Source organism: Coregonus clupeaformis, chromosome 2 (assembly GCF_020615455.1).
Source record: "Coregonus clupeaformis isolate EN_2021a chromosome 2, ASM2061545v1, whole genome shotgun sequence".
NCBI classification, from domain to species: Eukaryota; Metazoa; Chordata; class Actinopteri; order Salmoniformes; family Salmonidae; genus Coregonus; species Coregonus clupeaformis.
This window is the reverse complement of record NC_059193.1, coordinates 854384-868592: the sequence shown is the minus strand read 5'-3', so window position 1 is coordinate 868592 and position 14209 is coordinate 854384. Positions and strand designations below refer to the sequence as shown.

General features: G+C 44.5%; 1 protein-coding gene across 1 annotated transcript; it reads right to left on the bottom strand.

The window, feature by feature from the left end:
* Nucleotides 1-259: 259 nt before the first annotated feature.
* LOC121550084 (putative cation exchanger C521.04c) lies at nucleotides 260-13467 on the bottom strand. Its single transcript, XM_041862216.2, has 20 exons — nucleotides 12060-13467; nucleotides 10265-10411; nucleotides 9854-9969; nucleotides 9590-9695; nucleotides 9134-9250; nucleotides 8963-9024; nucleotides 7897-8049; nucleotides 7367-7552; nucleotides 7061-7160; nucleotides 6376-6517; nucleotides 5759-5942; nucleotides 3565-3664; nucleotides 3321-3439; nucleotides 2938-2975; nucleotides 2669-2835; nucleotides 2381-2520; nucleotides 1905-1999; nucleotides 1224-1302; nucleotides 953-1061; nucleotides 260-848 (listed from the first exon to the last, which is right to left on the bottom strand). The coding sequence occupies exons 1-20, from the start codon at nucleotides 12127-12129 to the stop codon at nucleotides 775-777; spliced, it is 2304 nt and encodes a 767-aa protein (XP_041718150.2). The 5' UTR covers nucleotides 12130-13467; the 3' UTR covers nucleotides 260-774.
* Nucleotides 13468-14209: the final 742 nt, after the last annotated feature.

Genomic DNA, 14209 nt, shown 5'->3' with positions numbered 1-14209 from the left:
AAAGAGGGCTGTGTGGAATGATTTCATGTTTACCTGCCTGCTCAGGTGCAACACCTTGTATTGTGTTGAACTAGCCCTGGCTGCAGCTTATCCAATGCAACACCTTGCAACAAAGCAAATCACAAGAATGGGAAATTACTGAACAGAAATGTCCAGAATATGACCATGACAATTTGTCCTTTTTCCATACAGAGCCTAGCGTTACACCTTGTGTAGGTTTCTTGGTCCATATGAACCGAGCTTAATACCCAAACCCCAATGAATGCGAAGCACAAATGTGACCACTTTATACATTGATATTAGCATACTCTACAAACCCTGCTTTAACAACATCTGCATTTTAATCTGCCAAAATCCTACTGGAAAAAAAACATTGGGACAATACATTTTCTTTGTTACAAAATATCTTCAGTCTTCTACATTGTTTACATACACCTCAGGATGTGCAATGTTTAAATAAAATAAAAGGTAAGTTCATTTAGAAATCATAATGCAAATAATTCCAAAGGTAAAGGGCCCTTGATGCCCAGAACTGGGTCATGTTCATTAGCCACAAATGGAAGAAAACAGATTGAAATGGAGGGACAACATGGACTGCAAAGCATTCCAAACCTTTTCCACTGCGAGCCCTTATGAATACTACTGAAAGACAGACAAAGAGACAATATAAATCGACATGGCAATGAAATAATAGTTTGAACACAAACAAAGCAGCTCCTGGAAATAGTGACTCAAAGGACTCTGGGAGTTGAAGTTTCTTCTTTGCGGAAAAGCTCAACAGGCGGGGGGTGATGGGGCGAAAAAGTACAATGCCAGTAGAATGAGGTAAACCACCACCAAAGCAGTACCTGCAGAGGAAACAGAGGGGTTTGGAATTCAGTCTAATCCGTGATATCTGGATCTTTACTACAACCAAGCGCCATAGCAATGTGAACCAAGCACAACAACTTACCCTGAAAGTAGTCCGACTTGCCATCCATGAAAATGTAGTTGACCACAATCACACTAAAGATGCTGGCCCAAAGATGCAAGTCACTGAACAGGAGCACGAACCCCACATCCTGGAAAAGAGATGGAGTCACGTTTGGTGGGATCTTTTCACCTCTGACCGCTACAGTCTACTCTCAAAACCTGAGGCTTTATGTACAAGAACAAGTGAGATACTGAAAATTATTACATCTGATGCAATTAATCACAATGTAGATCGACTTAAAACGACTTACATAGAAAGTGTTGAACAAGATGAGTAAAGGAATCTGAATCATGCAGACTTGCACTGCTATACAGTTTCCCACCTCCAAGCTGTACAGACAAACAAATCAATGTCAGGTTACACAGTCTCGGAAATCCCAGACCCAGGGGGCAACAGCACTTGTTCTGGGAATCATGTCAGATTTTCTTGGCCAATTCGATAAGGGTGCTCTTCAGACAACTCTCCCAACAAATTAAGAGTTTTGGTAGGTGGGGCTTAAAACAATCCCCTGGGAAACATGACAGAGGCAGACACACAAGAAACATGACAGAGGTGGACACACAATGCAGACACAGATAGCTAGGCTAATTGTAGCCACAGCCAGTCAGTGGTTGTTGTAAGCTTGTAATGCTTACGTCATGGCTCATGCAAACTACTCACTTGAGAAATACACTAATTGAAAATATCCTCTGCGAGCTCCATCTAGCTAGCTACCTACCAGACATGTCTACGGCAGGGTTCTGGACATTTTTCCCGGCGCTCAACTCCGCCCTTTCCTCTCTGCCAAACTGACGTTGGTTTACGTACAGTGTATGCTTGAACATTGCTACATTGTGGGAGGCAACCGGTCTGTCTAGAGAGACTAGGTTTTGCATTACGAGACCCATCAGGAGAGTGAAAACGCAGTATCAAGAGCGTGATAGTGGCTTACCTGAGACTGATGTTATTCTGCAGGGCAAACTGTATTCCGTTGAAGATCTCGGGAATTTCCGGCACCATCGCCAACACTGTCACGCCGATAAAATACTGCAGAACCGAATGACAGACAGTGAGACATTGCACTATCCTTTTACACAGTCAGGACACAACACATTTTAAAGTTGTTTGACAGGTCGCAGCAGGTCGCATCATGAGTGTAAAATTTGGTTGTTATAAAATTACAGGGTCTTTCAATAATGAGCTTTCCAGAGTGATTTTCTACCCAATTACACTAATCACATTATATTCCCCTGGTTATGGCCTCTGTGTTGTTCAATGGGAATGAAAAGGAAGGACGCAGTTTAAAATGGAGTGAAACGGGGAGGTACTACCTGAACATACCCAATAAGAAACGCAAATGTTTATTTTCCATTGCACAACATTTTGCTATGCTGTGGCCTAATGAACATGGCTCAGGTGTGGGCGTACCTGGGAGATGGCGGAGTGGTCGAGGATGGGTTTGATGTGCTCCGTGGTGAGGTCGGCACAGGCGGCCATTAGCAGTGTGGCCATGATCAGTACAGACAGAGCCCTCAACCTGGACCAGTGGACGACCGTGCCATGACCGCCTACACACACACACACACACACACACACACACACACACAATAGAAACCAACACGATGAAGTATCTCACACATTCCAGCTCCTCTCTACAATATGACTACAACACCACAAAAGTTTACAACTTATGGGAAAAGCTTGCGGGGGGCTCACCGCTGGCGCCGGCCGTGTTGGCACCCCCCGGTGGGCGCTGACCCTGGTGGTGGTCATGCCCGTCACTGACTTGGATGTCGTAGATGTGGGAGTGGGTCTTCAGGGTGAAGATGAGGCCGATCAGGTAGGCGGCAGGCAGCAACACAGAGATGGTGTACACCAGAGGCCTGGAAAACAAGCCATACAGCAAGTAACTACACTGTAGCAGGCCTACTGGCTGGTAACACCAACAAACCATGGGACAGAATGGGTATTTTATTGGTACTTACTCAATGTGTCTGAGATACAAGGGCTCGTTACTTCCACTCTGTTGAGAAAGAGAGTATGGCTTTAGTTTAATACATGCTGAAGCATTTGGGGCTACCCACAACCACCCCTCACGACCTCATCATAACACACTTCCACATGAGTCACTACACTACAGACGTGGGTTCAAATCATACTTGTTTTCAATGAAATACTTGAATGAAGCCTGTCTGGAGTGTCAGATGGATGGGTTAGGGTTAACCCTTTTGGCCACTAGGTCTTTGGTTCCATTGGTCCAGGTAAGCTCAATCAAGTGCAGTTTAAGTATTATTTGCTCCCAGCAGCACAGTCAATGTAATGCTTTAGATGATGATGCAGCAGGCGAGTAGGAGATGTAGGTACCAACCATGTCATAGTGGCAGTCGTTACAGGTAAAGGGCCCACTAATGTTGGCTGGAGAGCTGGTACAGCCTGCACACACCAGGCTACCGTAGGCCTTGGAGAACAGGGTTGGGGCAAATACGCCTGCAGGACAGGACAGTGTGTGAACGTGTTTGTTGATGAGTGTGTGTGTGTGTTCAGATGTGTGTGTGTGCTTACGTATGTGTGTGTGCATCTGTGTTTATATTTGTGTGTGTGCACTCTCTTACCTCCTACTGATATGAAGAGCAGAGCTGAGCTGACCCCTGCAGAGCGGCTGTTGAACCTCTGCTCCCTGTGTTTAAAGCCCCCGATGATCATGCTGATACCCTGAGTAGACAGGAGACGATGACTGTCAACATAGTTTGGTAATCATATATGCCCATTGGGTGTGTCAGTGTTAATTTTGGCACTCTTCTTTTAGATTTAGTCTAGTCATTTTGACTAAAATATAATTACATCTTAGTCACATTGTCATTTGAAATCACTGACTTCTATGTGCACAAAGATGCATAACCAACAGATTGTTCTGCATAACATCCTATTCTCTTCCCAACAGCAGAAATATGACAAACATATATAACAATTATCTGGCCATGTAAATTCCTAATTCAGCCTACATAGATATTTCACATTACATACAAAACAGACAGACAGAGACACAGAGCGAGAGAGTGGCACAGAGCGAGAGAGAGGCACAGAGCGAGAGAGAGGCACAGAGAGAGAGAGAGGCACAGAGCGAGAGAGAGGCACAGAGAGAGAGAGAGAGGCACAGAGCGAGAGAGTGGCACAGAGCGAGAGAGTGGCACAGAGCGAGAGAGTGGCACAGAGCGAGAGAGTGGCACAGAGCGAGAGAGAGGCACAGAGCGAGAGAGGGGCACAGAGCGAGAGAGAGGGGCACAGAGCGAGAGAGAGGGGCACAGAGCGAGAGAGAGGGGCACAGAGAGAGAGAGAGAGGCACAGAAGCAAAATCACCAGATGCCACAAAGTATTGGCAAAGTAGTATGGGTTCCACCTCCATCCCTCGGTCGTGTCATTGCCAATGTTCTCAACGTTCCAGACGCTGCAGCCACATTGATGTCCAGAAGTAGTACAGGAGCTAATGACTGTTTCACCCAGTGATGTAGTCAAGTCACTAAACCTCCAGTCCCAATCGAGTCCCAAGTCCCCTGTGCTCGAGGCCGAGTGAAAGTCAGAATCACCTATGGTTGAAATACGACTCCCCGTGCTCGAGTCCTGGTCCAAGTGCTGGGTCCACATTAAGTCAAAATAAAGTTATTTACCCAGTCAGATATAGTGTAGTGACAAGAGGGATTTAGTCAATAAATTGCTTGCTATCCATTTTCCTTTTTGTGCCACCAAATGTTTGCATATAGGCTACTGGTAATGTTACCATGGCCACGTTCAGTTGAAAAACATTGCAGATAAAAATACCATGAATAGAGCCGACGTTATTCCTTATTCAACATGTCAGAGAGGCATGTTTGTTCTACATAGCATATTTCTATCTGAACGTTGCATCCTGCTGAACGCGCCCCAGATGCTTGGCTTTAGCTAGCTAATGAAGTAACATGACTGAACAAGGTGTAGCCTAAACAAATGGTTAACAGTCCGGTCTGTAAGTAGCCTAGTTTTAGAACAGCCCGCGATATGCTTTATAAATGTAAAAATGTGTCTTGCCAATGCACAATAGAAAGAAAAGAACGGAGTGTCGGTATGGGTCATATCTTTTCAAAGGAAAGGGCTAGCCTGAAGACGTTTTCTCTCAGGAAAAGAGGGAGAAGTGGCTAATATGTTGGCTACAGAACCGGGCTGTGAAATGCAGTGGGGGAAGTGCAAGGGTTGAGTGAGTCTTCAAATTCAAAAACGTTTCTATACTCAAGGGAGAGAGGAAAAACATAGCTAGACTGTTGTTCTACTATTCAACTTAAAGCTGCTATTTCTATTTATTTTGTGAAGCATCTTGTGTTTCTTAACCAGGCAAAGGGTATCTAACTAGAAGGCTGGTGGTGACTGGTTAGCTACGGGGAAGCAAGAGAGTCTCCTTAGCGATGTGTATAATCGGAGGCGGAGCCGGAGCGAAGCCTGTCTGGCCACACATATCGCTTGCTCCCCCGCAGCTCACCAGCTGATGTAGGCTAGGCTGTATATGCCGGGTGTGGCGCTTCCTTACCACTGCAGAACAGAACATTTTCCTTTAGTTCTAGTTTTCTGGGTCTATTTAGTCAGTTATAGTCTTGTCAACTGCCACTGAAAAGTTGGTGTTTGACTAATATTTTAGTCACTATTTTTGTTGAGGAAATTAACACTGGTGTTTGTGTGTCAGTCTTGGAGAGTAATGTTTCTGTGTATGTCAGTGAGATGCCTGTGTGTGTGTGTGTGTGTGTGTGTGTGTGTGTGTGCGTGTGTCTAGTTGCCACTCACTGGGATAAAGAGAATACAGCCCAGCAGGGTTCCAGTGAGAGCGGCCTTGACGATCTCCTCATAGCACTTGGAGCCGGCCTGGTGACCCCTCAGCAGGGCAGTGATGTAGAAGGTCATCTCTGTGATGGAGCCAAACGTAGCGTTTACCACCGCTCCCACCGCAAAGTTACTCTGAGCTGAGATACTGCAGAGACAGACAGCGTGTTACTCTGAGCTGAGATACTGCAGAGAGACAGACAGCATGTTACTCTGAGCTGAGATACTGCAGCGAGATGCACCATTTTAACTACTAATACTGAAGTTTACCACCACCGAATTCAGTTCGACATAACTATAAACCAGCCTCCAGAGTGATTCTATTCAGAGGGCCTTGTCGGAGCACAAGCACATCATTATATCCCCACAAACATTCAGACTCATCAACCACTGTCACTTTTGGTTAACTACCATAACACAACAGGACAAAAATGTAAATCATATAAACTCTACGTGTGGCTTAACCGCCATATGTGGACTTAACATCTGTTCAAAACAATGAGATTAATTTGTCTCCAAGCTAGCCTCTTATTGTGGTTCTGATATTGTTTCCATGTTGGCAGAGCAGCCTGGGGGATTACCTGGCGATGCCCATGCCAATGTAATAGGACAGTGGGATGATGGAGCTGACGGCAGTGGTGAACTTGGCCTCCGAGCTGACAAACTGGTTCTCTGTGTCCACATAGCCGACCACCAGGGTCGTGATGACCAGGGGCAGCAGGTCTGGGTAGGCACACTGCTTTAAGGATCACCAGTGGTTCAATTGGTGTGGAAAGTCTACAACGCTGTGTTGGATATCAACTACATTGCAGAAGCACGGATCTATAAATAGCTACTCATTGTGTGAATAAAATTAACAATTGTGCACCACGCCTTGCTTAAACTGATCACTTCAAACCTACTGATTGTTTGCTTTTCTCAAGCAGTTTGACTTCGTGTGATTCTCCTACAGAACCTACAAACTGGTGAAGCACTGTAAAAGAGCCACTGAGCAGAAATGCTGACTCCTGCTGGACAGGGTAAAACGTGCAACTGGCAGGACATTCCGTTAGCTCCTTGTTGGCGTTCCAGGTCATCTTTTTTGTAGTCAGGCTGCCCAGCTCAGAATATCTCTGTAGCAAATTAATGTGGTTCCTAGGACATGAAACCCTTCTCCAGATCTGATCATCTGAGCCGTGTGACTGCAAAAAAAAAAAAACGACCTGGAACGCCACCACCAGTCAGGTGATAGAGCAATCACAACCATAATGGTCTGTTAAAGGATACTGACAGCAAAGACATTGATTCCGTCCATGGTGTATTTGTAGTAATACCAGTTGAAGGCATGGTAGCAACAGAGAAGCACTTGGCTCTCACACCCTTGGGGCTGCAAAAGAGACAGAAACACATAGCAAAGCAATCGTCAAATTACACATTTTCAAATCTAGGAAAAGGATTCCTCTAATAACCTTCTGGCATGATTTGAAATCCACAGGGCCAAGTTAATGGATTGGATTAAAGTGGTAACTAGTTCCGAGGCTGTGATAATGTCAACACTACATGGAAAGGGAAGACCTTGATGAGCGCTTCCACCTTTTTCAGCCGGCAGATGTGGACGTCCTCGGGAGGCATGAGGAGTATGACGGCCAGGGTGCGGGCATTCATCTTGGCCACGGGGATGGTGAAGACCAGGATCCAGGAGAGGAAGCAGGCCAGGCCGTGGATCAGCCCCAGGAGAGGGTAGCCTAGCAACAGCCACACGTAGGTACTGACACGACACTGCACCCAGCAGGGCACAGCATAGGAGACCAGGCAGGCAAGCAAGCAGGCACAGACGCACATGCAAACACAGCGGGGAAAGAGACGTGACAAGTACTGGTTATGAAAAGGTCTTGGCAAAATCTTGAAAACAGAGCAGCCAATCGGGCTCTCAAATTGAGTTTAGAGATTGTTCAGACTAACCAGTCATCAAACCAAACCAAACACATGCCATCGCAATCCACATAAGGAAAACATATGCTTATAAGGACATAACTTTAGACATAAATATTACTTGAGAAAATATTAGCCCACACAGGGGTCAGTCACACTGGTCAGGCGATAGGCAAGGGGACAAGCCTCACCCAGTAACGCGTCCGTTGTGGGGGGACCTCGATGGGGACAGAAGGGGGCATGAGCAGGGGCGTGGACTCCTTCACCTCCTTTGAGTCAGCTTCCTCTGGGATGGCCTCGCAGTGAGGGAACTTCACACAGCATCGCCTGACCAGGCTGATGGGCTAAACATCCAGGTGAAAGAAGGAGAGAGCGGGATGAGGGAGTGAAGGAGAGAGCGGGATAGAGGGAAGGAGTGAAGGAGAGAGCGGGATGGAGGGAGTGAAGGAGAGAGCGGGAGGGAGGGAGTGAAGGAGAGAGCGGGAGGGAGGGAGTGAAGGAGAGAGCAGGAGGGAGGGAGTGAAGGAGAGAGCGGGAGGGAGGGAGTGAAGGAGAGAGCGGGAGGGAGGGAGTGAAGGAGAGAGCGGGAGGGAGGGAGTGAAGGAGAGAGCGGGAGGGAGGGAGTGAAGGAGAGAGCGGGAGGGAGGGAGTGAAGGAGAGAGCGGGAGGGAGGGAGTGAAGGAGAGAGCGGGAGGGAGGGAGTGAAGGAGAGAGCGGGAGGGAGGGAGTGAAGGAGAGAGCGGGAGGGAGGGAGTGAAGGAGAGAGCGGGAGGGAGGGAGTGAAGGAGAGAGCGGGAGGGAGGGAGTGAGGGAGTGAAGGAGAGAATTTGTGAAAGACCAAGGGAGACAGATGGAAGAAAAACAACATCTGTATTGTCTGCGTAGACCTAACATATATAAGAGCCTTAATAATGCATTACTAAACCTTATTAATACATTCCAGCACTAAGCAATAGTATCAGGAGCATCAGTTCGACTACAGCACCGTTAAAATGGAGCCCAGAGAGTGTGAGTATTGGAGGTGACAATTGCACACACTTATAACAAGACCATGAATATACCTGGGTGTTCAAGTCTTTAGTTATTTATTGTTGAGTTTTTGGACCTAGTTGTTGTAATGGTGTATGAGGAGCAAGGAGAATGATGAACACAGCAAATCAGGCTGGTTCCACCATCTAAACATCACCCTGAATAGGCAATAATCAATGGAGATTGAGCAAAGACAATAGCATAATCAATCACTGCCATAACTCTTACCTTTAGTATGGACTTCCCAAATGGCCACAGAAAGTAGCATGATAACTTCCAACACAGCTTCCCTGAAAGAAGATTCAAAACCTTCAAATGTTAGAGTCGAAATTCGAACTCACGTCATCCCGATGTAAAGTAATCCAGATTTTATTTAAAATTAAATGAAAGGATTCATACCATAAGGAACTCCAATGATGGTCAGAAACATTAAAGGACAGGCCAAGAGGTAGGCTAAAGAGATCCACCATCCAAATAAAATCAAGTACGCTATGTTTCCACAAGTGATCAAAGAACCTGAAATCAAAAGGGGAGATGTAAAAAAAAGATGAATGACATAAATAGTGTCTTCTATTCAACAACATAGTGTCCACTCTATAGCTATAGAACGCTACAATCTTGAGTATTTTTTCTCCAAACATTTCCAAAATGATTCACATCAAGCCATGGTCATGTTCATTAGGGCACAAAAACCAACGTCTCTTATTGGACATTCAGATAGCTGCCCCCGAAACGGGGAGATACTTTCTTCCATTTGGTGACTACTGAACACGACCCTGACCTTTTTCTAATGACCATCATATTAGTGGTTCTGCAGGGGGGAAGTGAATTAGGAGCAGGAGGACAGACACTAACCTTGGGGTCTGACAAAGTTCAGCTCTGAGTAGAGCTCCCTCACAATGTCCGACCTGTCCTCGATGGGCCTCTCAGTCACGTGACTCTTCCACTTTCTGAAGCCAAACTGAACATGTGCACACACACAACCAGATACCATCACACACGTCATCAATTCCAAGTGGAAGGGATCTTTTGTAAATCATTCAAATTACAACTGTTTTACATGGAAGACAAAACAGGCTTTTTTTTTCTTCTCTCGGTTGTGTCCAACACTCCACCCACCCTGTAGTTGTTGGCCAGTTTGTTTGCCTCTACTTCATTTTCCGCTCGGATGGTGGTCTTCAAGCTCGAGCCATCCTGCCAGACCTCTTCCCCATAGTGAAAAGGAGTGGTGCTTCCTGAGGGAATAGACACCAAGGTGCCAAACAAATTGATGAAATGGTACGGACAAGATCAGGAAACAAATAATAAACTAAAATATGGATGAGAGGTCTTCCATGAAGTATCACAAACAAACGGACATTTAAAAATGATTTTCATGAATCTTGTTTCTCCTAAGAGTGTAGAGCTTAGCCAACCCAGAAAACTGAATTACACCAATGCTATCGGTTGTACAGAGCATCATGGGTACTTTTGCAAACAGTCAGTGTTGGTTGTGACAGTATGTGCTGCCAGGACAGGCTGTAGCCTCACCTTTGTTTGCAGAGAGCAATTTGGGGGTGTATTGGTGGGAGACGTCTGGGGAGGTGGCCTCGGCCACATGGCTGCCAATGTCCACACACAGTCTGTCACACTGGGATGTACGGCGGTAGACCCGGGGGTCATGGTCCCATTGGGTATCTGAGGAGAAACAAACACTGATAACTTACCCTTCAATGTCTCCATTATTATACTATTGAAGTGTTTCTTCATTTATCCATCAACATACAACTTGTGTAGGGTAACAAAAAGAAGATGCAGGTAAACTTGCATAAAGTGCATTCGTTCTCTGGGTAGGTATCCCCCAGAGAACTAAACTCAACATTGCTAGACAAACCGAATCCATATGGCATAACTAGGGCCAGGAGTTTCTCCTCATCAGGAACAACTCTGGGTCCCAGTTGGTCAGGTCATGTGAAACCTGTGTGGACCAATGCGCTAAACCCGTCGAGTCAGTGTGTGACTAACGGAATGCTCCGGACAGTCACATGCAGTGACACCCAAATCTTAGATTGGTGTGACCGATGACATTCTATGGATATCAAAAGTCAGTGGACCTACCAAACACTATGATGATGCACGGAAATGTTGCCTCTTTAATGCCTCTGTGTTGTCAGCCAATGAGGTTTACCACTTTGAGAGGTGAGCAAGATAATCTTACAACTTCATGTCTTTTAAAAAGGACAAGCAGTATTTTCTAAGTTCAATTCAGAGAATTTGAAATGGTCACACATGGAAAATCACGAGAGCAACAATTACTTGTAAATCAAGCATGCACTCTCCTGACCTGACATTCCCTAGGTTTACACATCTCCACAGGATTTAAGATGAGCATCACTGTCCCAAGAAGTCTCAAGACTCCTAACCGAACAAAGGGAAGGGATTCTTTACCGACATGTGACATCGTCTTCATGCAACTTCAATTATGAGAGGGGCCAGTCAATCAATGGACTCACAGTTCTCATAATCTGAGGGAAAGCAGATTGATAATCTTTTCAATTAAATCCAAATTTAGCGAAAGCGTTCCTCCTCATGTTGACATGTTGTCTTAAAATGGAGCTTTCCTCCTCATGTTGTCGTAAGTTTACCACTACTGTAGCTTTCAGGGTCTCCCAAACTCGGTCCTGCCCCCCCCAAAAAAAATAAAAAAATAACATGCACCCATGTGGGCCCCAGGACAGAGTTTGGGAAACCCTGGCTTAAGTTATAGTCCAGTATAATTTACAATGTCTCTGGTAATAAGAGTCCATAAACTATTTTCAGAATCTGGTTCCAATATCTGTGAACTGAAATAAATATTGGGTCTGAGTAAATTAACAAGCAGTTTTCAGATGGACATCACAGGAAATGTGCGTTTTTCATACCTAATAGTAAACAGGTTTGTGAGGCCTGGTTATCCTACATTTACATTTACATTTTAGTCATTTAGCAGACGCTCTTATCCAGAGCGACTTACAGTTAATTCTACATTAAGTGTTTAAAATTATTTAGGGGCTCCTCCGCACAAATTCAATTATGTGGGAATCTAAGGAAAGCAGCCTACCCATACACAACACAGGTGATTATTATCAAAGGTAACTACTGAACACTAACTGACAAGGCACAAATATAGGCTTTTCAAACTGTCGTTGAACCTTCTAGGAAAATTACAAAACAAATGCCGAAGTGTATCTTAAGGGCTGTGTCTATGTACGATACTACATGTGTTACAATGTTGCAAACGCACGAATGCTGCGTGGTAAACAACCCGCGGGGATTGATAGAAGGAAAGTTTACGATTTGTTATTACCTGAACTTTCAGCCGTGGACCTCCGCCTACGCCTCTCCGTATCAGCGATAGGAGCTTTAATGTGGGACATTATTGTTGATAATAATACTTTCCATAGAGCTAATACCACGCCGGTTTGATCAACTCAATCCCCTTCCTCATAGTGTCTCTGTGCGCTTCCTAACCATTGCTGACATACATGGATGTATTCGAAAAACCCGTGGGAATTGTAGATCATCCTCATATCTTTTCCCTCTCCATCGACTGCATTCTGGGATGTGTAGTGACTCTGTGTCATGTGCTGTGGCCACATTCTAAATATAAAACAACTTTGTTTGAAAATCCAATTCATAGCTTACGCTGTTTATGATCAAATATTTTCTCTTGAAAAATATGTTTATTCTGTCATGCTGTGTAGACCTATTTCAGGGATGGGCAACTTTGATGGGGGTGGGGGCAGTTTTTTGCAGTTTTTAATATGATATCTGAGTGAGACAGACTAACAAAATCAATGTGGGATCAAGCTTGTAATTCAACCATCATCCCAAATTGGGTCAGCTGGCCTCTAAACTAATTTAGCAATCTAAAAAATGTTAGCTGACATGGTGCGCTAATTGAATGACTATCAGTGACTGTAATAACATTAGAAACATTGCTGATGCACAACCACATTTCGAAATAGCACCTTTTGTATTCTACAATTCTAACTTGCAGCAGTAAATTGAGACCCCCACTGAGTTCTTAAAACAATGATGTTTTTTGTTGCTGTATTTTTTGGGGGAAATTGAACCAAGGGCTTTCAAAAGGGGACCGGCCGTGTGCTGTCAGTTGCCCATCCCTGGCATATTTACTTTACCTAGGAAAATTACATTTCATACTGAGTAGAGACCTTAAAAACTATATGTGGGAAAAAAACATTATTCCAACAAATGTTGGACAACAGAACTAAGGACCATCACAACTTAAAGCAATGTTTGGTGACCAATAACCTGCCTAAATATGATGTAATCTATGTTTTATTCACAAATCTCAATCAATAAATCAAAAAGCAACAGCACCAGAACTCTAGCTTTTCTTTCATTTACATAATTATACAAAAATACAGCTTCACGATCAAAGTGATACAATTCTGTGTTCAAGATATGAGTGAAGAGAGAAACAGCAATAAGCTACATAGACAATAGGGAAATGGATTTAGCCAATATAAAGAACCCACAAAGAGATGGAATGAATTTAACTATCTTTGACAGCAAAACTAAACTCTGAGAATGTTCACAATGCCTCAAAAACTATAGCAGGGTCAATTTCCCCTTGAATAGACTGGCTGATCAGTATCCAACATGAGAACTATTACAGTTCATGTCATATACAGTGAGGGAAAAAAGTATTTGATCCCCTGCTGATTTTGTAAGTTTGCCCACTGACAAAGAAATGATCAGTCTATAATGTTAATGGTAGGTTTATTTGAACAGTGAGAGACAGAATAACAACAAAAAAATCCAGAAAAACGCATGTCAAAAATGTTATCAATTGATTTGCATTTTAATGAGGGAAATAAGTATTTGACCCCTTCTCAATCAGAAAGATTTCTGGCTCCCAGGTATATTTTATACAGGTAACGAGCTGAGATTAGGAGCACACTCTTAAAGGGAGTGTTCCTAATCTCAACTTGTTACCTGTATAAAAGACACCTGTCCACAGAAGCAATCAATCAATCAGATTCCAAACTCTCCACCATGGCCAAGACCAAAGAGCTCTCCAAGGATGTCAGGGACAAGATTGTAGACCTACACAAGGCTGGAATGGGCTACAAGACCATCGCCAAGCATCTTGGTGAGAAGGTGACAATTATTCGCAAATGGAGGAAACACAAAATAACTGTCAATCTCCCTCGGCCTTGGGCTCCATGCAACATCTCACCTCGTGGAGTTGCAATGATCATGAGAACGGTGAGGAATCAGCCCAGAACTACACGGAAGGATCTTGTCAATGATCTCAAGGCAGCTGGGACCATAGTCACCAAGAAAACAATTGGTAACACACTACGCCGTGAAGGACTGAAATCCTGCAGCGCCCGCAAGTACCCCCTGCTCAAGAAAGCACATATACAGGCCCGTCTGAAGTTTGCCAATGAACATCTGAATGATTCAGAGGAGAACTGGGTGAAAGTG

Excerpts from the sequence above, each read along its gene's own strand:
- LOC121550084 (XM_041862216.2), bottom strand. The coding sequence starts at position 12,129 with ATGTCCCACATTAAAGCTCCTATCGCTGATACGGAGAGGCGTAGGCGG. Across the intron at positions 9,025-9,133 it reads CATCATTGGAGTTCCTTATG|GGAAGCTGTGTTGGAAGTTA; the intron begins GTATGAATCCTT and ends ATCTTCTTTCAG. Across the intron at positions 2,000-2,380 it reads ACCACTCCGCCATCTCCCAG|TATTTTATCGGCGTGACAGT; the intron begins GTACGCCCACAC and ends TCGGTTCTGCAG.